Source organism: Zalophus californianus, chromosome 17 (assembly GCF_009762305.2).
Source record: "Zalophus californianus isolate mZalCal1 chromosome 17, mZalCal1.pri.v2, whole genome shotgun sequence".
NCBI lineage: Eukaryota > Metazoa > Chordata > Mammalia > Carnivora > Otariidae > Zalophus > Zalophus californianus.
This window is the reverse complement of record NC_045611.1, coordinates 6762497-6788829: the sequence shown is the minus strand read 5'-3', so window position 1 is coordinate 6788829 and position 26333 is coordinate 6762497. Positions and strand designations below refer to the sequence as shown.

General features: G+C 55.2%; 1 protein-coding gene across 2 annotated transcripts in view; it reads left to right on the top strand.

Annotated features, from left to right (window-relative positions):
* Window positions 1-26333, top strand: part of LOC113936058 (c-Maf inducing protein) — a 230248-nt gene that overhangs the window by 137490 nt on the left and 66425 nt on the right. For both annotated transcript variants that reach the window (XM_027618942.2, XM_027618941.2), the window contains exons 2-3: window positions 4522-4647; window positions 16022-16072. In XM_027618942.2, the coding sequence (XP_027474743.1) occupies window positions 4522-4647; window positions 16022-16072 (177 nt within the window). The remainder of the gene's footprint in view (window positions 1-4521; window positions 4648-16021; window positions 16073-26333) is intronic.

The following is a 26333-nucleotide window of genomic DNA, read 5'->3' as shown; positions in this document are numbered from 1 at the left end:
TTTCATTTTTCCTTTTCATCTGACTCAGCCTTTACCCCATGTAGGAATCTCCTCCGCTGTCGCTCTGATCATCATGTTCAGATTACCAGGGAATTATCAGTTATCTGTGAAATTGTCCCAGCCGCGCGAAAGTACCTAGGACGAAGGAGGTCCGTGGTCAGCACTGGCTCACACCTGAATCTGAAGAACAGCATTCGGGGGCTTGCGGTCCCAATCCGTCCCCTCTCCCTTGCAAGCCTCCTGGGCTCCTGTCTAGGCTCTGTCCGGGAAGATGACCCTGGGGGTCAACAAATGCAGCAGTTCATTCATTTCTCTTAATGAACATTTTATTTTAGGACAGTGTGAGAACGTACAGTAAAGTCACAAAGGCAGTACAGAGTTTCCATTTACCCCAAACCCGCCCCCTTGGTGGTTAACATTTCACAGAAACATGGTACCTTTGTCACAACCAATGAACCAATATTGATATGCTGTTTTTAAAGCCCATGCTTTATTCACTTTCCTTCGTTTTTACCTAATGTCCTTTTTCTGTCCCAGGACCCCATTGGGGATCCCACAGTGCATGGAGTGGTCAGTCTCTGTAGATGCAGGCTTCTCAGGGTGCGGACGGTTGCTCAGACTTTCCTGTGTTTTGATGAGTATTGGTCAGATGTTTTGAGGAATGTCCCTCAGTTGGGGTTTATCTGATGTTTTTCTCATGGTTATGCTGGAATTACGGGTCTGGGGGAGGAGGACCCCAGAGATCAAGTTTATTGTTTCTCACAGTAGTTCCTTTTATTGGGCTTTTTGGAATGTTCCAGATGCTGTGCTAAGCCCTCGACAGTTTGGATCTCCTTTAAGGCTTCTAATAATCCTGTCTATTAAATTCTCATTTTACCATTGGATGAAATGGGCTCAGAGAGGTACAGTAACTTGCATAACGTCACACAGTAAGAGGCTCAGACACCGGTCCTGGTGAATCTACACATTTTGCTTTTAGCCAGCGTTGCGTCCAACAGTGGGAAAGCAGTACATCTGCTATTAAAAACCAGTACGTATTTATTTATACCCAACCTTTCCCCAAAAAGCCTGTGTTACAACTTCTAATCAAGGCCACACTGAGGCAGCTGAAGCAGGGTCGTGAGAAAGGCGGACGCAGGCGGCTAGCAAGCCCCGCCTCCTGGAAATGGCCCACTGTCAGGAGCGGTCATCTTCTGGAACATGCTGCCACGGGCTTGGTGCAAGCCTAGGGCAGCGCAGGCCCCAGGGAGGCTGGTGGGAAGCACAAGCCTCGAGGCCTCAAGGTGTGCTTCTAGAGAGACAGGGCCGGCCGTTTGTTTGGTCTGAATGATCAAGTCCTAACGATTTGCGGGATGGGCCTTTCTTTCTTTACATGGTGTGGTGTGGTCTGGCAGTTTCCACACGTGCTGGTGGCCACGTCGGTGCCCATGTTCTCTGGCCTCTGGGTGTATCGAGGGGTCAGTGGGCTGGAGTTTGGAGGTTGAGCGGACCTTGAAGAGGGAGAGGGGTGGGTGTGGGCCATACAGAAGGGCACTCGGCACATCCGGTACCCAGGTGCTGTTGCTTCTTAAAGCAGATTTCTTTTTTTAATTTATTAATTTATTTTTAATTTTTAAATGTGATTTTTAAAAGAATCACAAAAGCCACCTTCCCAAGGGTGTTATGTGTAGTGACTGTAAGTAGTACGTGGATGAACGCTTTTTCATTTAGGACAATATTCCTTCATTTACTTATTTATTTTTAAAGATTTTATTTATTTAACAGAGAGAGAGACAGCCAGAGAGGGAATACACGCAGGGGGAGTGGGAGAGGGAGAAGCAGGCTTCCCGCGGAGCAGGGAGCCCGATGCGGGGCTCGATCCCAGGACCCTGGGATCATGACTTGAGCCGAAGGCAGACTGAGCCATCCAGGCGCCCCTCTTCCTTCATTTATTAAGAAAATAATGATCCGCTTCTAAATGCCAGGGTCTGTTTGGGCACTTGGAACAGAACAGGTGGAAATTCTTGCTCCTCTGGTGCTGGAACACTAGCAGGGAAGACAGCAGCGGCAGACAATAAATATTTGAACGTGGGTTCAGAAAACGAATGTATAACCCACCCTCCAGACCCCTGGTTTCGCCGATACCCTCAGGACAAGATGTGCTGTGAGAGCCGAGTCACTGGTGGCAGAATGTGGACAGCATAATAGTGCCCGGGGTGCTGGCATAGGGTGAAGGGGGAGGGGAGCCCGCACACTTGCCTCTGGGATGTGCCGGTGTAACTGTCGCAGTCCGACGCAGTGGCCATGGCGATTGGCGCCGAGAGGTGGGCCCTGCCCCCGTGAGAAGATCGGGGTGAGTTTGGCTGCCACCCCGCCCCCCACCCGCCAGCAGCCTTGTTGCACTGCCTGGACCCGTGCAGGAGCTTCCAGGCTGTTCCTGCTTCTGCCCCGTCCTCCTGAGGCTGTCCCCCCTGCGGCCCTCCACCAGGACCCCAGGCTGGGCCCACAGGTCCCTCTGGGAGTGGCTGCCCCCCTCTCCAAGGCATTTCTTACCTGAGCCTTCCTCCCTTTGGCCTTCTGCTCCTCCCCGAACATGCCCAGCCTGTTCCCACCCCTGGGCCTTGGCACGTTTCCTCCACCTCTCCAGGGTGCTGTAGCTCTTAGCCCCATGGGCACCCTATTTGGAATCTGAGTGAAGCATTTGCAGTTTATTTGCCTGTTTTGTTTATTTGTGTCTCTTTGCGCCACTGGCCTCCTGTCTTAGACACGGCTGTATCCCCAACCCCTGGCATGTGGGCCTGTAACATAAGAGGTGTCTAATAGATACATCAAATGAATGAATGAATGAGCAAATTGATTGATCCGTCTCTCTTATTTCCTGAGCCTGGTGGCGGATCGTATCAGGGAAATTTGAGGCACCTCATGCCCTCAACCCTCTCCTCCTCCTCCACTGCCACCATTGCCACCACTGGATCTCCACTTTGGCAGACGGAAATGGACATTTAAAGCCTCACGGAGGTCCTAAATCCTGATGGTAAAACGAACTTGTCAGGCCGTGGATTTCAAATCGCATCCCCTCTTGCTTGCGGCTCAGCAGAGTAGTTAGGGCACCGATTCCTGGGTCACCAGCCCGGTTCAGCCTGGTCAGCCCCCTTCCTAGCTAGCTGACTGTGGGCAAGTCACAGGACATCTCGGCTTCCCTATCTGTCTGATGGGATGGCCCTGGCACCTGCCCCGTGGGACTCTTGTGAGGATAGAAGGAGAGAGTGCTTGTCACCTACCTAGGGAGTGCTCGGCACCTGTCAGGGCTTGGGAGATGTTAGCTGTTACATTTTGCCTTTTTGGCTATGTGACACTTGCCTCTGATTCTGTTCAAGTATGGCTTCCTGGGGTCAGAGTGACAAGGACCCTGCTGGGACTTGGTGGCCAGTGCATCCCCCTGGCTCCTGGTGCCTACTCAGCAGTGAGTAGTTGTGAATTTCTCTCTCCCCACCCTCACCCCAGCATTGACCAATGATAGCTGTTACTCTTTTTTCTTTCCACACAAATTGTTGAGCCCTTGCCACGTGCCAGGCACTGGGGAGAGAGGGCAGGGGCCAGGACAGACATATGGGCCTGACCTCCCCGAGGTGCGTCCTGGCCAGGAGGCAGACATCAGCAGGTGACACACAGTATCAGTCCACAATAATTAAATAGGGTGTGGGGAGCACCGAGGGTCCAGGGAGGGATGTGACCAGGTGGGTTATAGGGTCTGGAGGGTAGTAGGGCCCCCCGAAGTCCCTGTGCACCTGAGGCCTGGACAGTAGAAGAAGAGAGGCCAGGGATCAGGCCACAACCTTTCTGGGACAAGGGGCAGGCTGAGTTTGCGACGCCATCGGAGGGTAGGCTGTTGGGGAGTGCAGATGATAAAAAGAAAGTTAGGTGGGGCTAGAGGAAGGAGCAGGTCCTGACCCGTTGGGCCTGGCGAGGGTGGACGGGAATGTGGGTTTCGTGCTTGGGCCACTGGGAGCTGTGGAAGGACACTGAGCAGGGAATAAGGGGATCGAGTGTGCTGATGTGGAACGTGGCCCTGGGTGCTGGGTGGGGAGTGCACATCTGTGGAGGGAAACAAGACAGGGAAACCGGTGGGGGTCTATGACTGCTTTCTGGGCAGGAGAAGGTGGTGGCTTGGCCACAGTGAGGGCTGGAGAGATCCACACTCTGCCCTGTGCTGGGCCCCACAGATGCCCAGAGGAACACTGCACAGGCTTTGCCCTCAAGGTGCCCCCAGTCCAGTCCCGACTCTGCACCCCCAAACATGTGGGCAAGTTTCCACCACGACCCGTTTCCGCCAGCTGGGAGGCTGCCAGCCAGGAAAGATGGAATTCCTTTGGTTCCCGGAGTTGCCCAGTGTCTGTACCAGTCTGCTTGTTGCCAGAGTGGGGATGTTTTCTGGAACCTTCTTTTGAGACATGGATATTGTGCCTGATCTTGTAACCAATGTGTGTCTTTTCTTTTTCTTCTCTTTTTTCTTTTTCTTTTCTTTTTTTTTTTTTTCTGCAGCCAACTGGGTACATGGAAAACTCAGTCTCCTACAGCGCTATTGAGGACGTTCAGCTGCTGTCCTGGGAGAACGCCCCGAAGTACTGTTTACAGCTCACGATTCCTGGGGGAACAGTCTTACTGCAGGTAGGAGAAACAAACATGAACAAGCAGTTTCTTCTGCCCTGCCCCCTATGCCCTCACCCTCCTCTTTTCCCTCAGAGAAAGACAGCCAACCACCAGGAGGAAAGGTGGTTTAGCTTAGGGTTCTTTTTTTCCCCAACATAAGAAAGGTATAAACTGGGGCCCTCTGGGGGAAAGGAAGAGGGAATGTGCACAGACTGAGCTCCTACTGCGTGGCTGCTCCAGCCCAGGAGCTTTATATATCTTATGCTTTTTTATTCTCTTAACAAACCTGAGAAATAGCTCTTCTGATCTCCATCTTACAGATGAGGAAACTGAGGCTCAAAGCCATGTTGTTAGGCCTTAAAAGGCTATAGAGAAGCAAGTAAGCAATGGGTGCCACATTTTGCTATACTTCAAGTGAGGAGGAGGTTCTTCTTGTTGGTCTAAATCCTGAGACTGTTAGAAATATGAGATATCTCCTTGGGTAGGGTTGCATTTTGTGTGTATCGATCAGGGCTGTTGGTTGGAAATGATGCAAACATTCAAACTCTCCGAAGCAAAAAGAATTTGAAGCTGTCACTGTATTAAGCTAAATGGGAAGTCTAAGAGAGGCTCTCGGGCATAGTTTGATCCAGGAGTCTAATGATGCTAACATTCAGTGCCTCTCTCTCTCTCTCTCTCCATCTCCTGGTTCTGCTTCTGTGTGTTGACTTCATTGTCAGGGAGGGTCTCTCCGTGCATGGGAAGGATGGACTTCGGTCCTTTTAAAAATGTGAGAGCCTATTTTCCTTCTAGTATCTTCCTATAAAATCTCATAGAAAATTCTGATTGGTGCTGCTGTAGTCCCGTGCATCCCAGGGAATGCCCTACGCTAGGTTACATACCCACCCTTGACCATAGGCAGCTGTGTACTCTGATAGCCCTACCAAGACCTTATGGTCGGGGAGAGGTGGGTCCACCAATAAAGGAATTGTGGCGGAAAAACTTGCTGTAGTACATGTACGCGACATGTTCCTTATCATTTCAGGCAGAGCCATCCCAATTTCCAGCAGGGACCCCCAAGTCAGAGACTCCTCATTAGAGAGAATGCACTCTCTTTGTTGGGAGAACAGGCCTTTCTTTTAGGAAGAGTTTCTTTCTGTCACTCCAGGGAAATCTGCCCTGAGCCCAAAGAGATGCTTCCCTAAAACATGTTTCCAAAGCGGCCACTAGATTGTGTAACAGCGTTCCAGCCAAGAGGCACACAGTTCAGCCTCTGAGGAATGCGGGACTCAACGAGCTGACTGTAACAGCTAATTCTTTAGAAAAATCCTGCTCTTTACCGTCATCTTTTGGAGGGCACCGAAACCATGCCTGCCTGTGTGTTTTCTTCCTGACTCTGGCACCCTCCACACCCGGCCATCTTTCTTTCTTTCTTTTTCTCTCCTCTTCCCTCCTCACTTCCAGCCAGCAGAGTTCTGTCTGTCCTCCTGGCCCGCCTGGGCTGGGGCCTGAGCAGCAGTGGACTCTTCAGGGGGGGCAATGATAGGGTTCTGTGAAGAAGCTGAGCTGGTCTGTCCCCTGTGCTGGGGGGTGGGGAGGCAAATGAGCCCCTCGGCCCCGTCCTTGAAGAGGTCCAGGGCCCTCCGGGGAGCAGAGCTATAAACACATGGCTGCAGAGACAACAGCTAAAATAGAGGCACATCTCGGAGGACTGGGAGCCCAGAGCAGGGAGTGACTCACTCGGTCTCGGGATTCCAGAGAAGGCTCCCCGGGGATGGTGACGTTACAGCTGGGTGTAGAGGGGTGAGTAGGAGTGTGCCAGGATGGAGGGCACGTACTCAGGGCGGAGGGAATGCGGGTGCAAAGCATGAATGTGGGAGAGGGAGAGGTATGTTCAGGGCCCCCTGGATGTGTCCAGAGCTGTTGGGTCATAGCCAGATCGTACTGGTCTTGTTGGCTTAGTGAAGAAGCCAAGGCTATGTCCTGAGGGCAGTAGGGAGCTATTGAAAGCTCTTAAGTGGTGAAGGGAACAATGGAGGGTTCCATCCAGTTGCAGGGCAGAGAGGGCTGAATATGGGAGTGTCAGAGGGAGGCAGGGGTGGGGAGGGGAACCTTGAAATAGTCCCGCAGGAGGACGGAGGGCCCAGAGCCCCCATCTCCTTGGGTATGTCGTGGTTGGTGCTTCGGCAGCAGGAGGGCCTCATTGCTTCTGGGGTCCGAGGGGGCAGCGTACCCCCCAGGGGGCCGAACATTAGTGAGGCTTGGAGAGATGGGGGTTGCCTGGCAGTGGAATGTCCCTTTAACCCAGGCTGTGGCTGCGGGCCGGCTGTGATGACTCGCCTGGCTGGGGCTGCATCCGGCAGTGGCCTCACGTCAGAGCTCCCCCTGCCGAGCCGCCAGGCGGGCCTGCTCCAGCATCCCCCTCGCTCGCTCGCTCGCTCGCTCCCTGCCCCCCCAGCTCCGGCTCCGTGGACAGAGGCTGGAGCAGGAGAGTGGGACTCAGAGCTGGGACGGGGAAGCAGACGCAGCCCTCCACCCCATTACTCGGGGAGCGCAGGTGGGTGCAGCGCCCCTCTCCCGCCTCAGTCTCTCCTTCTGCCACTTCCATCCACTTCCACCTTGCTTCCTTCTCGTCATCACCCTCCTCCCCCCTCCCGTGATTCATGGGTTGTCTGTGGCTGTCTCGTGCTGTAAATGGCTTCGGAGTCATCTTGGGGGTGGACTTTGGGCTGGGAGGCCCGTGTGACGGCGAGGCGGCTGGGGGCCACCTGGTGCCCCAGGCTGCTGCCCTGAGGGGCCAGGCACAGCTTGCCTCACGTGCCCTTGTGACAGTCGGCGGGATGCTTTGCTCTGGGTTTGTCCTGGTTCAGGTGACAGTCCCCTAAGCGGTGGCATGACAGAGCAGTCCTCCCTGCTGTGGGTGGAGGAAGGACCGAGAAGCGCCCAGGTGTGCCCGGGGGACAAGGCCGACGGGACGAGCTCCGTCTGGGTGCTCCTGGTCGGCAGAGGATGAAGATGCCTTGAGTCGTGTTGTCCGACGGCAGCCACGGGCCCCACGGGGTGTCTGCGTTGTAACGTATCACGTCCAATGAAGAATGCAGGTCCGAGGGCCACTGGCCACATTTCCAGGGCTCGGTAGCCGCCTGGACCTAGTGGTTGCTTGTTGGGCAGCACAGATGAAGAACGCCTCCGTCATCACAGAAAGTTCTGCTGGATGGGGCCGGACCCTAGCACTTTTCATTCTGACCCCACGCTCCACGCACTGCTTCCCTGCGGGGGGAGGTAGCCTCCCAGCGCCCGCGGGTCTGGAGTCTTCCAGCGTCGCTGAAGAGGGTCCTGTCTCGCTGCACGTGCGCGGCTGTTCTCTACCAAGAGTGGTGTCGGGGCTGCAGGGGTCCCCACCCTCACCTGCCGGCCTCTCGCTCTGGGGGTCTCCGTCAGCTTCTCCGTATCCACGTGAATCTGTTTCCTCCCCTCTCCCTCTCATTCTCTCTCCCCTCTCCCCTTCTCCCTCTCTCTCTCTCCCCCTCTCTGCCTCATCTGTGCCCCCGTCCCCCTCTCTCTCTGCTTCTCTTTCTGTCCCTCTCTGTCTTTCTCATTCTCTCTCTCTCTCTCTGGCTGTGTTTCGCTCTCTGCTTCTCTTGCAGTTTCTTTTTCCTGATGTCTTTCTCCAGGCCTCTCTCCACCCCAGCCCTTCTCTCTGTGCCTCTCGACTCAACTCCCTCTGTGTCTCCTCCTCCCTCTGTTCCTCCCTCTCCAACCTCTGTCCCTCTCCCAGGGACCTCCTTACAAAGCTGCTTTGTTAGAATTTGAATCGGTGCCTCACTCAGACCCCTGGGAGCTGACCTATCCGAGTTCAGGGAAGGTTAAGAGCTGCTCTTAGGCCAGCGTGCCTTCTCCCAGCCCAGAGACACCGAGCACTCTGCCAGCAGGTCGAGTTGCCAGACAAAGGCACCAGCCTCCCAGCCTGGTCCAATTGGTGTGTTTCTGGATGCTTTTGTGTTTTTCAGCGTGAGCTCCCTAATGCCATGTTATTAGAATCCCGGGGTGCAGAAAGGACCTATTTATCTTCTTTACCCCCTTAACGCCCTTTGTGCTAGTATTTCATTGTGAGGAGGTAACTACATAAGAACATAAACGGCCCGATGAAAGCATCCTGGGGGACTCCTTGCCGGCCCGTGGGGTGGGGTGGCCAGCATTCACGAGCCCCGTGGCGCTGATCATCTGGGGATCTTGGCCTTGCGGTTGGGTGTCCGCCCATCTATGGGAAGTAGACAGAGCCCCCTGCTCTGTTTCGGGCGGAACCAGAACAAGGAGACTCTCCTTTCCTGATGGTCTCCGAGACTGGCTCTTCTCCCGAGAGGATCTCCAGAGGCCAGGCGGCAGCGGCAGAGATAGGGTGGGTTCCCTTCTTACTGGAAGCCGGCGAGAAAGAGCTTTCCGGTCTGAAAAGCACGTGCTGTTTTTTCCCTAAGAAGTTGGGCCAGGAAGGAGAACTTGGGAACAGTCACCCACAGTGCACCCTTGGCTGTTTTTCTCACCTCTCGAGACAATACAACAATGAGAGAGAACTTGGCAACTTTAGAAGAGGAAATTAGGCAGAATTTGCCTGGAACGGGGCCCTTCCAGTATTCGAAAGATTTATCGCTAGGAGAAGTTGGCGCTGGCCTGAGCAGGCCTGCCTGTTTCCAGGGGCTCTTTCCCATGCTTGAATCGAGTGACCCTCTGGACTCTGAGCTATGTCCCGCGTCCCGTGGGGCCACGTCGTCCTGGCTCGGCTGCCCACACAGCAGTATGGAATCTCTGTGCAGAAACTCGCTGTGTCCCCTGGGCCAGACACAGCCCAGGCCACTCTCCCTTTCATTGGAAGGCACTTAAAGATGCCTGCGCCGAGATCCTGGACGTCCCCCAGCAGCCTCCGTCCTTCTTCAAAACTAGACAGACCAAAGCAAGGAGTAGCTCATAGCCCACCCTCTCTGGCTCCGTCAGTGAGAGATGCACCTCCCCTCTTCCGGAGGAAAGTTCTGGTCCACCCTCTTGTTTGCGGGGTGGGGCCTCCTGGAGATTGGAACTGGACCCAAGTCCTTCCTCTTCCCCTTTCACCAGCATAATGCCTTCAGATTTCCCAGCCCAGTTCCTGGAAGCCTGGTGGAGCCCAGGCACGGGGCTCTCATGTTCAGGGGTGGACAGCCTGTGTGGTCAGGCAGACCCACATCCCTGCCCAGCTCCACCGGGCTCTATCTGTGTAGCGTTGGGCAAGCAGCAATAACCTCTCTGGGCCAATGATTTATCTGTGAACTAGAGTCATAAGCCCTGCCTCCTTGGACGATGTGAGGCTCAGTGTTATTACGTGTAAGATACCTAGCACTGTGCCTGGTCACAGTAGGTGTTCAGGAAAAGACCGCCATGATTATTTCTTGGTCTTAATCAAATACACCTTCGGGAAGAGAGGGTGTCAGGGCTGAACGGTTCCCTTGAAGTTTTACTGCACATGAAATTTTCTTCAGTGAGCAGAATGGGTGATGCTTCATCCATCCATCTAGCTATCCACCCACCCCATACGTTTATTTATCTGTCTGTCCACCCATCTGTCCATCCATCTACCCATCCATCATCCATCCATCCTTCAGTCCTTCCACCCACCCAACCAATCTCCATCCATCCATGTATCCATCCGATCATTCATTTGACAAGTCAGCCAACCTTTCACTTAAACATCTCTCGGGGTTTTGTGGACACAGTGGTGAATAAGTCACACATGGTCCCCGACCTCACAGAGCTCACAGCCTGGAGAGAAGGAACAGCAGTGAGATGAGCAATTGCAAGACTGTGGTTCTGTTAGATGAGGCATCATCACCTGACGTGGTCGGGGATGGTGAGGGGAAAGCATTTCAGGTGAGCCCTGAAGAGTAAATGAGTTGTTCAGCGGCGGGGGGTGGTGGTGAAGGCAGAGTGCCCCTGGTGGGATGTATGTTCTGTGTAAAAGCCAGATGAAGAGCAAGGCCAGCCAGGTCATGCTAGGTTGTGCTACGGCGACGAGCAGCCCCAGCTTCTAAGTGGCTCAGAACAACAATGGATTATTTCTCACTCAGGCTGCGAGTCACCGTGGGTCAGCTGGGAGCACTGGTGGTGGAGCCGGCACCATCTGGAATGTTGCTGGTTACCACGGCAAAGGCCAGGGCCCCTGCTAAGTAGTGCACCGGCTCCCAAAGGCTTCCCCTGGAAGCGACGCAGGCCACTTCGGCTCGTGCTTTGTCGGCCAGAGCCAGCCCGTGGCTACCAGTCCTGCCGTGTGCTGGGAGGAGAGCTGGAAACGGGGGGGGGGGGGGGAATGCCGATGACACCACAGCAAGTCTGGGCCTTAGTTTGCTCACCAGAAGCATGGTGGGGACAGAGAGGTTGGGCTAGAATTGTCTCCTTAACCCGTGGTCCGTGGTGTGTTCCCAAACTGCCTGCGTGTGTGTGTGTGTGTGTGTGTGTGTGTGTGTGTGTGTGTGTGTGTGTACAAATGTGCACCTTACTCGGGTGTGAATCTTCAGCTTGTTTCAGTCTCTCAAAGGGTTTCAGGTTCCCATAAATCCCCAAAAAACTGAGAACTCCTGGACCAGGTGATCCTTGAAAGCCCTTTGAGCCTTCGACTCACAGAGCCTCGTTTGTTATAACGGCCACCGCCGCCGGTCTTCCTGCAGGGGCAGCCGGCCTGGAGGGCGGAGGGCCGACTATGGCCACCCCTCCTCCCGGTCGTGCTGGGGCGTGGTGGGCCCGGCAGGTGCGGTGGGACACGGTCGCTGTCTCTGCCTGGACACCTGGACGGTACCCCCGCTCTTCGCCTTGGTGTGATGAGTTCACTGGGTGGCCTTTGTGACACCAGCCTCACCCAGGAGGCGGCAGTTCCCCGGACTGGACATGGCCTCCTTTCCCAGTCCTGTGGGTGCGACCGATAAACCGCCGGGGTAGGATGGGGCTCTGAGAGTGGTGGGAAGGGGTGCAGGGAAGCAGAGGAGGGAGGGTGGTCCCAGCCGAGGTGCTGCGGGAGACGAGGGGTTTCAGGCTCACAGAAGGAGGGGTGTGTGTGCCAGATGAGGAGCCCCGGGCAGTGAGGGTGACGGTGTGCTCAGGGGCAAGGCTGGGGCAGCTCCCAGGGGTGGGCGGGGGCCTCCCACCTGCTCTGAGCCCCAGTTCCTCACCTCAGAGGGATGCGTGCAGAGCATTGTGCTCAATGCCTGGTAAGTCACGTCGGCCGGTGTGACCGCTGCGGGATCTCAGTTCGGGCCTGTGCCGCAGAGAGGCAGGTTCCCGGGCACGTGCTACGGACGGGCTGGTCCAGAGTCACACAGCTCTTAGCTGGGATCTACCAGCTGCTCCGCTGGACCCAAAGCTGCCTTCTTCCCAGAACGTGACGCCGACCTCCGGCTGAAGCACCCACGGGAGGATGGTACGGCAGGGCAGCTGGGTCCCGCAAGCCAGGGGGCTCGCTCTCTCCCACACGAGGGAAGACTTGGAACGTGCAGGGTGTTCTTCCTGGAAGGTTAGGCTGTGAGCCGAGGTGACCAGGGCAGGTGAGATGGGGTTGTGTCCCTGCAGACACCCTCCTCCCCTCCTAGACCACGAGGCTGCTGTGAAAGGCAGGACACGGTGGACCCAACTGAAACCTGGGGATAAGGTCCCAGGTGCCAGGGCAGGAGAGGAAATCTGTGTGGCCATGCCTGCTCAGCAGCAGGCTGCCGCCCACTGAGGTCTGGGCAGAGCCAGACTGCCTGCGGGGGATCCCAGGCGGGCTCGAGATGTAACCAGGAGAAGCCGCAGCTCTGGGAGCTGGCTGGCTCCTTCAGGAGGAGCAATGGCACAGAGAGTGCTTTGGAACATCCATTTGTGAGGAGGAGGAAGGGTCCAGTGGTGCCGTACAGATCAGTCAGGACTCCCAGATGTAAGCAGCCAAAATGGACCCAGGCAGTCGCCAGCAGCAAAGGAATATGCTAGAAGGATTGATGGGAGCCTGGAGAACGGGCTTGGAAAACGGACTGGAGCCAAGGCAGGTGGTGGGACCACGTCCCAGCCAAGCATTCACCTTTACAGGATGACACTGCTCTGCCTCATCATGAATTCTTCCCTCCTTCGTCCTGACGTTACTTTGCTGCAGCCTAGATCACCTGCTCACACTCAACCAAGACAGGGGCCGGAGACCCCCTTAAAGATCCCTACCAGGGGCTCCCATGTCGGGGAGGTCCCCAGAATGGGAAGGGGCTGTGCCAGATTATGAGGGAGACAGGTCTGTGTTGGACAGGCTGCCGAGGCAAAGGAAGGGAGTCGCCGTCGACTACTCACGACCAGGGCTCCGCTGTTTGTGTTCGTTCGTTCTTGTGCAACCAGCCCTGACTGCGCCAGCACTGCTACTCAGCGCTGGTGATTTGGGAACAAGATTCTGCCCTCAGGGAGCTCACCGTCCACTCATTCATTTGTTCATTCATTCGTTCAGCAAGTCTCGCTCGGCCACCCGGTGCCCCAGGTCCTGGGGATACGGTGGTGGTCACACAGGGACATGTATTTGCTGGGCACTGTGCTGGGGCCAGTGGGCACAGAAGAGGGATGGATGCACTTCTCCCCTCTCCTTCCTCCTGTCTTCTCTGTGTTCCTTTTCGTCCTCACTTGGCCATTCAATCTTGCCAGTGACACCTTACAGGCACTGCCCGGGCCCACGGTGCTCCCTCAGAACCAGTAGAAGAGCCCAATCAGCCCTAAACCCGTGTGGCCATACCTCCCATACTCGTCTCCCATGGCTGCTGTGACAAATTACCACAGGCGTAGCCGTCGGAACAACACAAATTTATTATTTGTTCACGGTTCTAGAGGCCAGAAGTCCAGCATGGGTCCCACTGGGCTAGAATCAAGGTGTCAGCAGGCTAGTTCTTCTGGAAGCTCTTGGGAAAATGTGTTTCCTTGCATCCTCCAGCTTCAGAGACTGCTGGTGCCCCTTGGCTTGTGGCCAAATCCCTCCAGCCTCTGCTATCTGTCCGACTCTCCAACCTCCTCAGGACCCTTCTGATGACAGCGGCTCACCCACATAATCGGGAATAACCTCCCCATCTCCAGGTCCTTAACTGACTCACATCTGCGAAGCCCCTTGGCCGCCTAAGGTAACGTATTCACCAGGATCAGCGTGCGGACCATCTTCGGGCGTCCTGTATCTGGCCTCCCACACCTGCCCCTCTCTCTGGCACACTTGGTGTGTGAGAGAGCACAGACTGGGCGTGTGCTGGGGCCGGCTCATACCAGCCGGTACCAGCTCCTGAGAGCCCATCCTGCTCATCTCTTCCAGCTCTGGTCCAGGGTGGCCTGGGATCGGCCAAGGCGGGATCGTTTATAGCCCTGAGGGTGGCTCATGCTGTGGTCAGGGCTTTCTTATTCTGGAAAACCTGTTATTCCACGTTTATCACCACCCACTGGCCGTGGCTGCACGGATCCTAAGCCCCGCAGTTTGTAGGGTGTCTGCACGTGCCAGGCACGGAGCAAAGTAAGCATTTTACAGGGATTATCTCATTGTTTGGGATCTTCGCATCGCTCTCCCTCAGCATGGGGTATATTTTATCGTCCTAATGAACAAGAATTGTCACAAGACCACAGAGCTAGGTCAGCACTGAGAGGAGGTGACTCAGCCGCAGATTCTCTGGGGTGCTGCTGGTCCTGTCGCAGACTCCCCTTTGGTCTCCCACCTCCCCCAGTCAGGTGGTGCAGGCTCTGTGTCTTCAGGGTACTTGAACCCAGGTCTGTTGGAGACTCAGCCATTGCAGAGGTCCCGGGATCACACAGACGGTGTCCCCGGGCCCGCTGCCTACTCAGGGCAGAGGTGCAAACTTGCCTTGTGTCCGTGGGCTGGTCTCAGTCTGTTTGAGATTTGGAATGAGTCTCTGAGTTTGCCCACAGGAGCCTGATACCCCGCCGTACTGGCCACTGAGCTGGTTCATTTGTTCAAGCCCAGAGATTGCCCCAGACTCTGCCCTGGGAGAGCAGCTGAGCTTCATCAACAATTTGGGCGGGGAACCTGGATCCCCTGGACAGAGGGGGGCCCTGAAGTTGTACCGCTTGTGCATGTACGTGCGTGTCCGTGTGGGTGGGGACAGAAGTTGGACTTTCATGCGTGCAAAGAGGCTCTGGCCTTTGTGAGAGTCCCCGGACTGTCAAGGTCAGGGTCAACTTGGAGCAGAGGGCTGTGGGGTCAGGCGAGAACAGACACTGCATTTCTGCTCTTGGGGTTGGTCAGTGGAAAACTTGGAATGCCATAACTATGGTTTACAGCATGAGTCGGACTGCCCGGGTTCAAGTCTTGGCCCCGCACCTACTGCCTGTGAGCCTGTGGGAAAGCTCCTAACCTCCCTGAGCCTCAGTTTCCTCATTTGTACCCTAGGGGTGACGATGCTGAGAGTACCAACTTCCCAGGGGAGACTTGCGAGGACCCGACAAGCCCGTCCACGCATGGGCCCTAGCGCTGATGCAGGGGCATTCGTGAGAGTTGGCTGGGCCTTCCTCGGGCCACGTTTTATTTGAGAGGAACTAATGATGGTTTTGGTGACGACAGCAGTGACCACATTTGTGGGGGACGACCTGCTGTGTGCCAGGCCTGATTCTCTGTGCTCCCCAGGAATCATTCCCAGTCCTCACGACATTCCTGCAAGGTCAGAGTTCGTGGCCCCATCTTACAGATGAGAAAAGCCAGGCCGAGTTGCCAAAGTCTGTGAACGAGGGTGGTGTGGATCTGGGAAGGTTTTGCCCCCTATGCGGTGATTTTTAACTCGGGTCGGCCTGAGTTCAAGGCTAGGTGCTTTCTTCCCTGACCTTCTGCAGTTGGCAAGAGGCTAAACCCACCGGCTTTGAAGCCTGCCTGCCTGCATTTGAGTGTATTTAGTTGATGTGAGATCATGGAGTCTCAGTTTGTCCCTCTGTGAAATGGGCATAGTGCTAGTCAGCTCACGGGGCTGTCGTGAGAACTGACAACAGAATGTGTGGCTAACAAATGCCAGGCACCTGGAGCAGCGCCTGGTGGAAAGGAGGCGCCCGAACCGCTCCTACCCCCAGCATCCCGCCACCATGCCTCCCTCTTTCCATTCATCCCGGCCCCTCCTGTGATCCTAAATAAGTCAAGATATGTGTACAGTGAATGCTTCCAGCCACCAGTGTCTGGAGTCACTGATACCCAGCAAAATAAGCACACAGTGGCAGTGATGTCTTACTGCAGGAAAATCCCGCTGGTAGCCGCTTCTGTTTTGGTTTTGTACCCGAGAGGTTCCACTGGGTGAATCCCTGCATGAGGGCTGCAGAGCAGACCCTGCGGGGTAGAGCAGGCTGGGCCCCACGTGCTTGTGCTCTGAAATGCTGCAAGCCGGTGACTGGACCTCACTGTCCTTTCTTGTCATTGCAGGCTGCCAACAGCTACCTTCGAGACCAGTGGTTCCATTCTCTGCAGTGGAAGGTAAGTGCTGACTCGGTGGCTCGTTGAAGGCGGCCGACTCTGTCTCAGGCCGCCTCCTGCGGGCTCACAGCTAGTCTGTTACCCAGAGGTGTGAGGGCGGACATCTCTTGCCTTCCAGACGGCTCAGCTGAGGAGCCTCGCCCCATTGTGTAAAAGCCTCTCCCCCTTCTCCCTCTGATGTCTGATGCCTTTCTCCCTGCGATGGCATTCCTGCCCCGTTGGCCACTGACTTTGCTCATGGGCTTTCTAGCATTGTGTCTGCTTCCAAAGGGATCACAGAAGCCCTTGCTTTCAGAACAGGGGCTCTCCTGAGGGGCCGGGTGAGGCAGGGTTTGGGGTCTCAAGATGCTGGGTTGAAAGTAACTTCTGAAGGTTGCTCCAAACATAAATCTGCCAGAGATTCAAACACCCAACCATTCTTCCACAGTTTTCACTTCCTTTCAGTTACCTGGTTCTTTGGCCTAATTTTCCTGTTCACCCTCTGCATAGGATGGTCCGGAGACTTTTAGCACATAAGGAAATGAGTCCTTTGCTGGTCACTTTCAAGACCCAGGGGCCAGATGTGCTGCAAAGGATCCTCCCAGCCCCCGGGAAATCCACATTCTGCTCCAGGTTGTGGAATGTGCCCTCAGCTTCTCCTTATGCCCCCCGCCGCCCCCTCCCTCCCCCTTTCTGATCTTTTAGTTTAGAACAAGCCGTGACAGTCCCGTGGCCTCACCGAGCCAGCAGGGTATGGCTGGAATGAGCGGTGCGTGTCCTGAGCTGTCAGTCGTTATAGTAAGCTGGAGAGCTGCAGAGGACGAGCGGCAGGCCCTGTGCAGGGCGTGAGGCCGCGTGCCACGTTGGGCTGACCAAGGGAACACTCGGAATTCCTCCCATGCCTCTGAGGGACTCTCATCACAGCTGGCCCAAGGACGGAAATACAACCCTGGAAAATGACATTCCTGGCCCCAAAGAGGGCCACTCCTCCCCACTCCCCCGACAGCTGCAGGTCCTCCTGCTCGCTGCCCATGTGGCAATCTCAGAAGCTCAACAAGAAGTCTCCAAGTTGGGACTGCAGAGGGAAAGGATTCGAATTTATTGAGCACCTACTGTGTGCCAGGCCCATGAAGCTGGGCTCATTGTGGCCATTTCACACCCGCCACAGCCCGGGTAAGGCTGATGACTATCACTGCTCCCAGTTCATGCATGAGGAAGGTGAGGCTCGGCTGGAGCCCGGCTCCCATAGCTAGTCAGGGCTGGAGGCAGGGGTCAAACCTGGGTCTCTCTCATGCCCACAAGTTTCTGAATGTAGGCAGAAGGCAGCAGGTGACAGGGAGGAAGGCAAGGTGGCACATTCCTGCCCTCGGAGTCAGTAGGAGCTGCTGAGAGCTCAATTTCCCCAGCAAGATTATCCCTCGTCCCTGAGGCCTGGCTCTCTGCGGCCCCGTCAGGCAGGGCTTATGTCAGGACCTGCTGGGGGCCCGTCTGGGAGTCAAATGCCGGAGCAGTCGAGGGGCAGGGAAGATAATAGGGATGGTGTGGTTGGGGAGCTACTGCAGGAAGGGGCCATTTCACTGCCGCAGACCTGGGCTGCTTGGCCTCCTCCCCCTTCTGTTGTCCGTATGTGTTTTCCAAGTGAGTGGAAAGCTCAGTAGGTGATTGCCTTGCTTTGTCTTAGCTCAGGAAGGGGCAGGAAGGACTTGGAGACATACTGTCCACTTGACAGGTGGGGAAATTGCCTCATTGCAGAGGTGGCCAAGACCCATGCCAAGGGAGAGAGAGGTTGGCTGTCTTCAGTGGTACTCCTCAGAGCGCTGCGTCTGGCTGCGTGTTCTTCATCTGTTGTCTACGGCCTATGGGCACACCTAAGAGGCGGTGCTTGGGGAACTCGTGAGTAGTGTGCAGCTAGGAGGGGTGACTAAGATGGTGGGCATGGAGAGCTGAATTTCGGAGACTGACTGGCTAGAAAGATGATTTGAAAGTGACAACCTTGAAACGTACAAATTTAAACGTCAAGTTTAATTCTCAGACATTGACTGAACAGGTGCAGAATCGGGGATCGCTGGGCTTCCAGCAGTGTTCAGGAAGACCTGAATGTCTGCGCTCAGTTTTGGTGGCATTTGGTTTCTTTATGGTTGTTAAATTTAAAAAAAACAAAAGCCACCCCACCTAAAAAAATAAAAACAAACAAAAGCATCCAGGAAACCCAAGTCAGAGTTTCAAGGAACTGGCAAATGCCTGGCAGTGTGTGGCCCTTTTGCCAAGTGGCAGATGGTGACCTTTGTTATCACTGTATAAGCTTTCACTCGTGTCTTAGGTGGGTGTAAGACGCTGGGCAGTTTTCCTCCTTTGACAATTGCCCCCCCCCCCATAATTTAGGTATGCTGCCACCAGGTGGCAGTGGTATCTTAGTGTCAGCAACTTGGTTTCAGTTTTGATGAGATTGGAAGAGTCATGTTCTCCTTCCTTTTTAAAATGGCGAAGAAATTTTGTTTTGGAGGCCCTTCGGGCTAGCAAAATCAGCTGAGAGACCTGGATTCGAATTCTGGTTCTCTTAGGGCCTGGGTAGACTCTAGGGAAGTGTTCATTAATTCAGACGCAGTTACAATGTACCAGGCATGCTGTGTACTTTTCTGTGCTTTGTCATTCGGCAAATGAGGGAACCAAGGCTCAGAAAGGTCTAATGACTTAGGCATAGCCTCACAGCAGATCTTAGTACAGATCTGTGGGGCTGCCCTGCCTCCTGCTTGATCCAGCTATGCCTGATTCTGAGCTTTGGACTCTTCAGCCCACTTAGGATGTGACCTCCTGCCTCTGCTGATGGAGCCTCTCTTTTCGCCATATTTGTAACCAACCTTCTTGGCTTTTCCTTTTTTCTCTTTTCAGTATCTTTTTAGAAAATCAAAAATAAGGACTTTAGAAATCCTGCAACCTCAGCTTGATCAAAATTTTCTACATGTTGTTTTTGTCCTTTCCCCTACACCAACATGTGTGTGCATATGGAGAACCCATTCTTTAATTGTAAGGAATGTTGCCTCTTAAATACTACACTCCCATTGGCTTGGTTTTTACTGAGTTGTACTGCTGTCTCTAGGGCATTCTCAACAGAGAATTGCTCCCAAGGGGAGCAATTGGTTCTTTGGGGCTTAAAAAACCTGAAGTTATTACAATAGTACGTGGCCCTCTGAAATTCAACCCCATTCAACAAAATCTTATGTTTTAGTATTTAATTTCATAGGGAGGAAGGGAAGTAGGAAAATGCCTAAGAAGACTTCTGGGGTGGGGGTGGGGGGCAAGGATAATTAGAAAAAAGCTGAGAAATGCTCAGTCTGCCCCAAGTGGTGTTGTGGGACAAGACAGAGTGTAAATAGGATACCTGTGTGAGCTTCTTACCTCCGGCTCGTAATCCTGTTCAGTGACTTCAGCGCCAGCTTCTGCCTTCTCGCGCTGTCACAGTCCGCTTGGTGAGTTTTTTTGGCCCGGACCCTGTATTTTGAGCATCGTTTGGTCTCCCTGAATAGTCCGTTGTTACTGACGCTTGCATGGGAGGACATCTGAGTCACTGGCCCACGCTCCCAAGGCTACCCAGAAGGGTCCCAGCTCCCGGGTTCCCCTTCCCTGCTCCCCCTGCCCCTCCGCCTGCACCCCTCTTCCACTCGGCCTCCTGCCTTTGGCCAGCACTGCTCAGGGAGACCTTCATGCAGGAGGACAGCCAGCTTCTCCAGGCCCAGGAAGGAGGGGGGACGGGGCTACTCTGGGTGGTGGGACAGTAGCACTAGCCCCCCCAGTGTCCTCTGGAGCAGAGCATGCTGTCCTGAGGGCTCCCTGGGGACGCCAGCCCTGTTTGGTTTGGGTGGTTTGACACCTGAGGCCAGTTCCTAGGGGTGTGGAAGCATAAACAGTTGTACTGAGTTAATGAGGCCTCATTTCTGAGTCAGAGATGCACCTTGGAGGCCAGGTCCTGTGGAGACAGGCCTGTGTGTGTAAGACCGGGAAGGGACAAGCCTGCCAACGTGTGCAAGGCCATGAGGGGACAGCCCCGTCCCTGTGTGCAAGGCATATGAGGGCGTGATGTGTGTTTACAAAGCTGCGAGAAGACTGGCCTGTTTCTGTGTCCCAAGTTTTGAAGCAAGAGGCCTGGGTGTGCACAACTGTGCGGGTCAGGCCTGTCGGGGTGGACAGCCCCTGGCTGGGACGAGGCATGCACCAGGCCCATAAGGGAGCCCACAAGGAGCGAGATACACCTGTTTCACATAGCTGGCACTTCCGGAGTCTCCAGCTCTGAAAAACGGCCTTTTCACTTCCTGAGAGGGGTTCCAGTGTGGGCTGTTGCACAGAAATCTTGAAAACCAAGATGGTTTTATCCCCGGGGGAAGCTGGGTTATCCCAAGTGCTGGGGGCGGAGAAGCGGGCTCCGCACGAGACGAGAGGCTGACCTGTTTTCCTGGCCCAAGGCTGCGGGGCAGAGGCATGCCCTGGACTCTGGGAAAATCCCAGCTCAGGTTTGTATCCTGTCTGGCATTCTGCCCTGGCCACGCTGTCTCCTCTCCCCGAGCAGGTTTCCCCAAACCCCTGGGGTGGCCGCAGCCTCAGGGTCACCCCATCCCTGGCTCTGTCCCTCTCTGTACAGAGCAGGAAGGTGGAAAGAATGCGGGATGCACACGCCTGTGCGAGGTAATGAGTGTGTGTGAGAGAGAGAGGATGTTGCATGTGAGGGGTAACCATGTTAGGAGTGTGTTGGGTGCGCGGTGGGTTTATTTGAGCCTCAGTTTTCTCCTCTGTCAGATGGGGATAATCCAGCACCTTGCTCACTGGGTCCGGGCGGGGTGGGATGCTCTGCTGTGCATGAGGGAGTTATAAGGGGGCTGGCAGCCACTGTGAGAGCCTCGCAGGCACTCCGATCAGTGTGGCTCAGTGCCCCCCACCGCCCCACCCCCCAGCCCCTGCGCTGCCCATGCGAGGCGTGTTTTAGAATTGGGGATGGGTGGGAAGTGTCCTCAGGAGGGCCTTACCTGCGGTGGGCGGCTGCTGTTCCTCAAGGCTTTTGAGCACTGCTGTGCCTGGCACTTCATGCACACGCACTCCCTTAATCCTCTCACGGTCCTGCGCAGTCTTCACCACCCCATCTCATAGATGAGGGGGCCAAGGGCATTACCAAGGACAGCCAGCTCCTAATGATGCCACAGTCGAGCTTCCACATCAGGCCCTGGCTGAGTCTGACGTGGGGGTGAGCCCATCCCATGCTTGGAGCCTCCACCAAGGCATAGCCACCATCAGGGGCCCCCGTGTGCAAGTGAAGAACTGGAGGCCCAGAGGTGAAGACTGCAGCTGGAATCCTAGGTCCCTGCCCCCATAGGAGGCTTCAGGGGGGCTGGACGCCTCACCCCATCTCCACCTGGTGAGAGGGGGTGGTCCAGCTGGTGCCCAGATTCCCAGGGAACCAGGTCAGAGAGACAAAGGGCCCTAGAGCTGATGCCCCTTCCCCAGAGGGAAGCTCCTAGGGAAGGGTGGACCCTACAGTGGGTGCCATCACCCCCAACTCTGACCTTCCTCCTAGACCCACCTCCCTCTTCATTCTTGGGCCTTTCCTCCTGGGGAAGAGCCACGGCTAGTCCTGCATCTATGACCCCTAGACGCCTCTGGACCCAACCGCAAACCTCCCCGAGCTGCCCCCCCCCCCCCGCCACAGCCTGTGTGCCCCGAGTCTTCATCCATCTCCCCCCTCAGCAAAGGCAGCAAGTGACCGTCATCACCCCATTGAATCCTCACAAGCCCTAGGAGGAGCCTGGTCTCCCTATTTCCCATTTCACAGATGTGGAGACCGAGGCTGAGAGTTTAAACCCCTCGCTCAGGGTCAGTGGCAGAGCTGCAGTGTGGACAGAACTCCGAGTCCAAAACCTGGGGTGGAGCTCGACCACCGGGAACGTGGCTCCCAGCTGCACACACGTGTGTGTGGCTGCAGCAGACACGTGCGCGCACATCAGACAGTTCCTCGCACTCGTGGGCTGGCACTGGCCAGCCGGCCCTCAGCTCCTTTCTCTTCCGGTGTCTGGCGCACACTGGGCCTCAGTGTCTCTGTTTCGCTCGGCATTTCATGAGAGCTTTACATTTTTCTCTCAGTCTCGAAGACATCAGCGCGAGGATTATGGGAGTAAGCCTCTGGCTCGGCAGTCCCATTTCTCGTGGGTAAAGGCTGATTGCCCTACCTTGTCCTGCACGCCCCAGGACCACTGTCAGGCCACCTTTCCTGGGCCCAGAAGGTCAAGCTCAGGACCAGCCCACCTCCACACCTGCCCCAAACACATCAGTGTCCTCAGACGCCAACATCGAGGCTCTGCGCGCCCAGACCCAGCCTGGCTCCTGACTCCGCTGCACTGGGCCACTGCCCTCCGGTGTGGCTCCTGGCTGGGCTTGCCTGCCCCGGCCAGGACGCCCCCTTGTCTGGAGGGAAGGCAGTGACCCCTGTGCACCCCTCCCTGCCCCCATCTCCCTCCTCTGTGTCCTTCTTCCCCTCGCGCTCTCCATCCTTTTTATGGCCATCTTGAAAACACCTTCGCAGCCACACCAAGGGCAAAGCCACTGGGCTCCTGCCAGCCCCCATCCGACGTCCGATTTCACTCTCGCAAATGTCCTTCCCGGCCTCGTCGGCCTTTGCGTGGGGGCTTTGGTGGCTGTGGCCAGGGGCACAGCACAGACCCTCCCTCTAGCGTCGGCACAGCCTTGCCACTGAGACGTCTCGACGTGGCCAGGCCTATGTGCATCAGCTCTGTAACGGCTGCGTAACATCTATGAGGAGGTTGTGGCCTAATTTACCACACGACTCGCTATGGTTGGGCATCCGGGCTCTCCGGTTCCCTCAGCGGTGGATAATGCAGTCATGCCTTTCCCCCGATCCTAAGCTTCTACTTCTTTGGAACTACTTTTTTAAGGCAGATTTCCAGAGCAGTGGCCACTGTTCTGGAAGAGAAGCAGTGTTCTTTGTGGCTCTTAACCACATTTGCCCGTTTGCTCCCAAAGGAATAATTTCTTCAGGGCCTAAACGTGAGAGCTCGGGGCCTAACTGCCTGGGTTCAAATCTCGGCTCCACCACTCACTGGCAGTGTGACCCTGGACTAGTTACTTTCCTCTCTCAGCCTACTTTTCCTCCTAAATAAAGTGGGACTCACAGTAAGACCAAGCTCGTTAGATTCTTGTAAGGATTAAATGGGTCAATAGCAGTAAAGAACTTAGAAGGGCACCTGCCATGTGAGTAAGTGTTAGATCAATGTTGATTATTCTTCTTCTGCTTTAATGATCAAAGATGCTGTTTCCCTTTGTGCAGAAGGGTCCTAGCAGACAGCTCCAGCAGAAGGACCGCACAGGCAAGGCCTGCCATCAGCCCGCAGGGGGCCCGTGACAGGCATCACTAATCAGTCATTGTGCTCCTTTCCCCGGGGGCAGAACTCTTCCCAGCAGAGCCCCTGCGGGCTGACCAGAGTTGACAGAGGGAGCAAAAGCTTCCCTCCGCCCTGCTTTATGACCTCCTAGACCGCCACCCATCGAGCGTTGCTGGGATCCACATCTAGTCCTGTTGTCTCTGCTCTGTGCTGCTTTGGGGCTTGCTCATGGGAGAAGTTGTCAAGCTTCCAGGCTGACGCTCTGGGCCTGGTTCTCCTCTGCTTGGAAAAGGCATGAGTGTTATCCGTCCACTCTGAGAAAGGGGGTAAAACAGGGAAACGGGACAAGGATGAGTGGAAGTTGGTCGCAGACCTCTTATGGGCCCAGGCACATGTCGGCTTCATCCAGGTCAGAAAGGCCGGAATTTGATGCAGATGCATTTGTAGCTCTTGATCAGAGTGAGCCTTGTGACTTCTTAAGAGGGGGTCACAGGGACTCAGTGGAGAACGGTGAAAGGGGTGGCTTTCCCCAAGAGGCAGGGCTCATCCCAGCCCAAGACTGGGGACGGGGGTGCTCAGCGGAGGGTCAGCATGTCGGAGCAGAGGCCCTTGCAGGCCGCTTAGCTGGCACCTGTGTTCCGTGGAACTGAGTGGAGGCCACTGGGGCTCAGGCTGCCAGCCCCCGGGAGGGCCACAGTCTCCAGAGACTCAGTGGGCCATTGGGGCCCTATAACTAATAACAAGGGCAGCTTTGGGGATTGAAACTAACAAGTGGCAGAGGGCTGGGTAGCCCTGGGAAGGAGATCTCATGCCCTTGTGGCTCTGTAGACAGAGCGATTGTTCAGGAGCTGTGCTGGGGGCTTTCGTGTATGCGTGTGTGTGTGTGTGCATGCGTGCGTGTGTGCGTGCATGTGTTGTGTGTGTGCGTGCGTGCGTGTGTGCGTGCATGTGTGTGTGTGTGTGTTTACTCTCTTGAAATCTTCCCCAAGTTTGATTAGGCCCATCTTGAAGGAGGAGCTAAAAGGGTAAAGGGCTTGTCCATAGTCGCACAGCCAGAACCAGGCAGAGCCAGGGTCTGATTTAGGGCGGTTGGTCTCCAAGCCCACCCTCGTCCTTCCAGCAGGAGGTGGTACCACCACGGACGTAGAGAGGGTGGGGACATGAGCACAGCAACCCCGTCTCTGAGCCCAGCGAGGCAGGGGAGTGCCCAGCAAGCATGAGGCCCTTGCAGTGCATCTCCACAGCCCCTGACCAGAGCTCTCTGTGGCATAGACATGGGCCACTTGAGTCTGTCTGTTAAGTTAACTTTTCATTGAAGGATTACATGCAGAAAGGGACACAGATCAAAAGCGTACTGCTGGATGAATCCTCCCAAATTCTCACAGAATTAACCTGAGTAACAATCACCCAGATTGAGGAGCAGAGCGACTGCCTCCCAGGCATCTCCTCGGCCCCCAAGCCCTTCTGCTCCTCCACCACCACCAGAGAAGACCACTGTCCTGCCTTCTGTTGGCACAGATATGTTTTGCAACCCCCTTTAGTGGACAGTGCCCCAAAGTTCTCCAAAGTGGTCATACCGACTTATATACCTGCCAGCAGTGTACAAGGGTCCTCCAGCCACAGGACATTTAACAGTTGTATTGATGAAGGTCTTTTTTTTGATACCCAAAAGGACGGAAAGAACTTAAAAAATTCCCACTGCCTGTAAACCTATTCATACATCTTAAGTTAAAAAAAAAAAAACCAAAAGCTATGACTGACATGTAACAAAATGCACACATTTTGACTGTTGGGTGTAGTGAGTTTTGACTATTGTATTCACCTGAATAACCCCCACCCAAATTCCTGTCCCCCCAAAAGATTCCCTCGTACCCCTCTGCCGTCAGCCCCCCCACCCCAGATGGCCTCTGTGGACATTTAAGGAGAATGAAAGCTGTGGGTGTGTATGGCAGGGGCACAGGAAGGTGTGAGAGGAGCAGTCTCCTCCCCATACCCACTGTCCCCAAGGCAGGCCTGTGAGCCTCTTGTGGGGGCTTTCAGAAGGTCCTGTGACTATTCCTCTTTGAAAACCACCCAGACCATATTACCCACACTGTTTCGTTCCTTGCTCCTTGACCCTTTAATTACATATCATGGTCATCTCTCTGGCAGCACATAGGGATCTACTTCATTCCTTTTTATGGTTTTATACTCTTTCGTTACTTCAGATCTTTCAGTAAAACACTGCTGTGTAGACGGGGAGCTGGAGTTTCTGCGAGAAGGGTTGGGGGTTGGGGAGCATGTGTTGAGCACCCCCCATCTACAGGCCAGAGGCAGTGAGAGGTGCTTGCTAAGTAATCCTCACCCCTCAAGACACCCCCCCCCCACCCCAGCTGTCCCCAGTCGATAGGTTCAGAACCTGGAGCCCCAGGGTGGGGTAGGTGTAATGACCTGGCCCAGGCCACAGAGCAGAAAACGGACCAGCTGGGTTTGCAGCACATCTCTGGGACCCCAAGCCTTTCCTCTGTACCCTCCTGCCCCAAGCGGGGCTTCCCCAGCCCCCACCAGAGGGCTGGCCTTGAGCTTTGGCCATCAGGAACCCCCACCTCCTTGTGTGGGAAGGTACTCCCTGGGCCTCAGAGATGGTGCATGACAGCCGGCTCTCCAAATGGCCAAGAAAGAAGTGCATTTGTGGGTTGTTTTTTTTTTTTTTCGCCAGACAAGGAAGGGGGGACCAGAGCTTTGGTGTGTCATCCCACGCACGCTTTGATGCGGGCTGATGAGTCACTGAACCATACAAGGAAGTTTTTTCACGTAAATGGTTTGCGGGTGAACTTGTTTTCTGCCCTTTAAGGCAGATTTTTTTCTCTCTCTCTTGCTTTCTCTTTAGAGAAGAGCCTTTAGAACAGAAATGTGAGGTAACA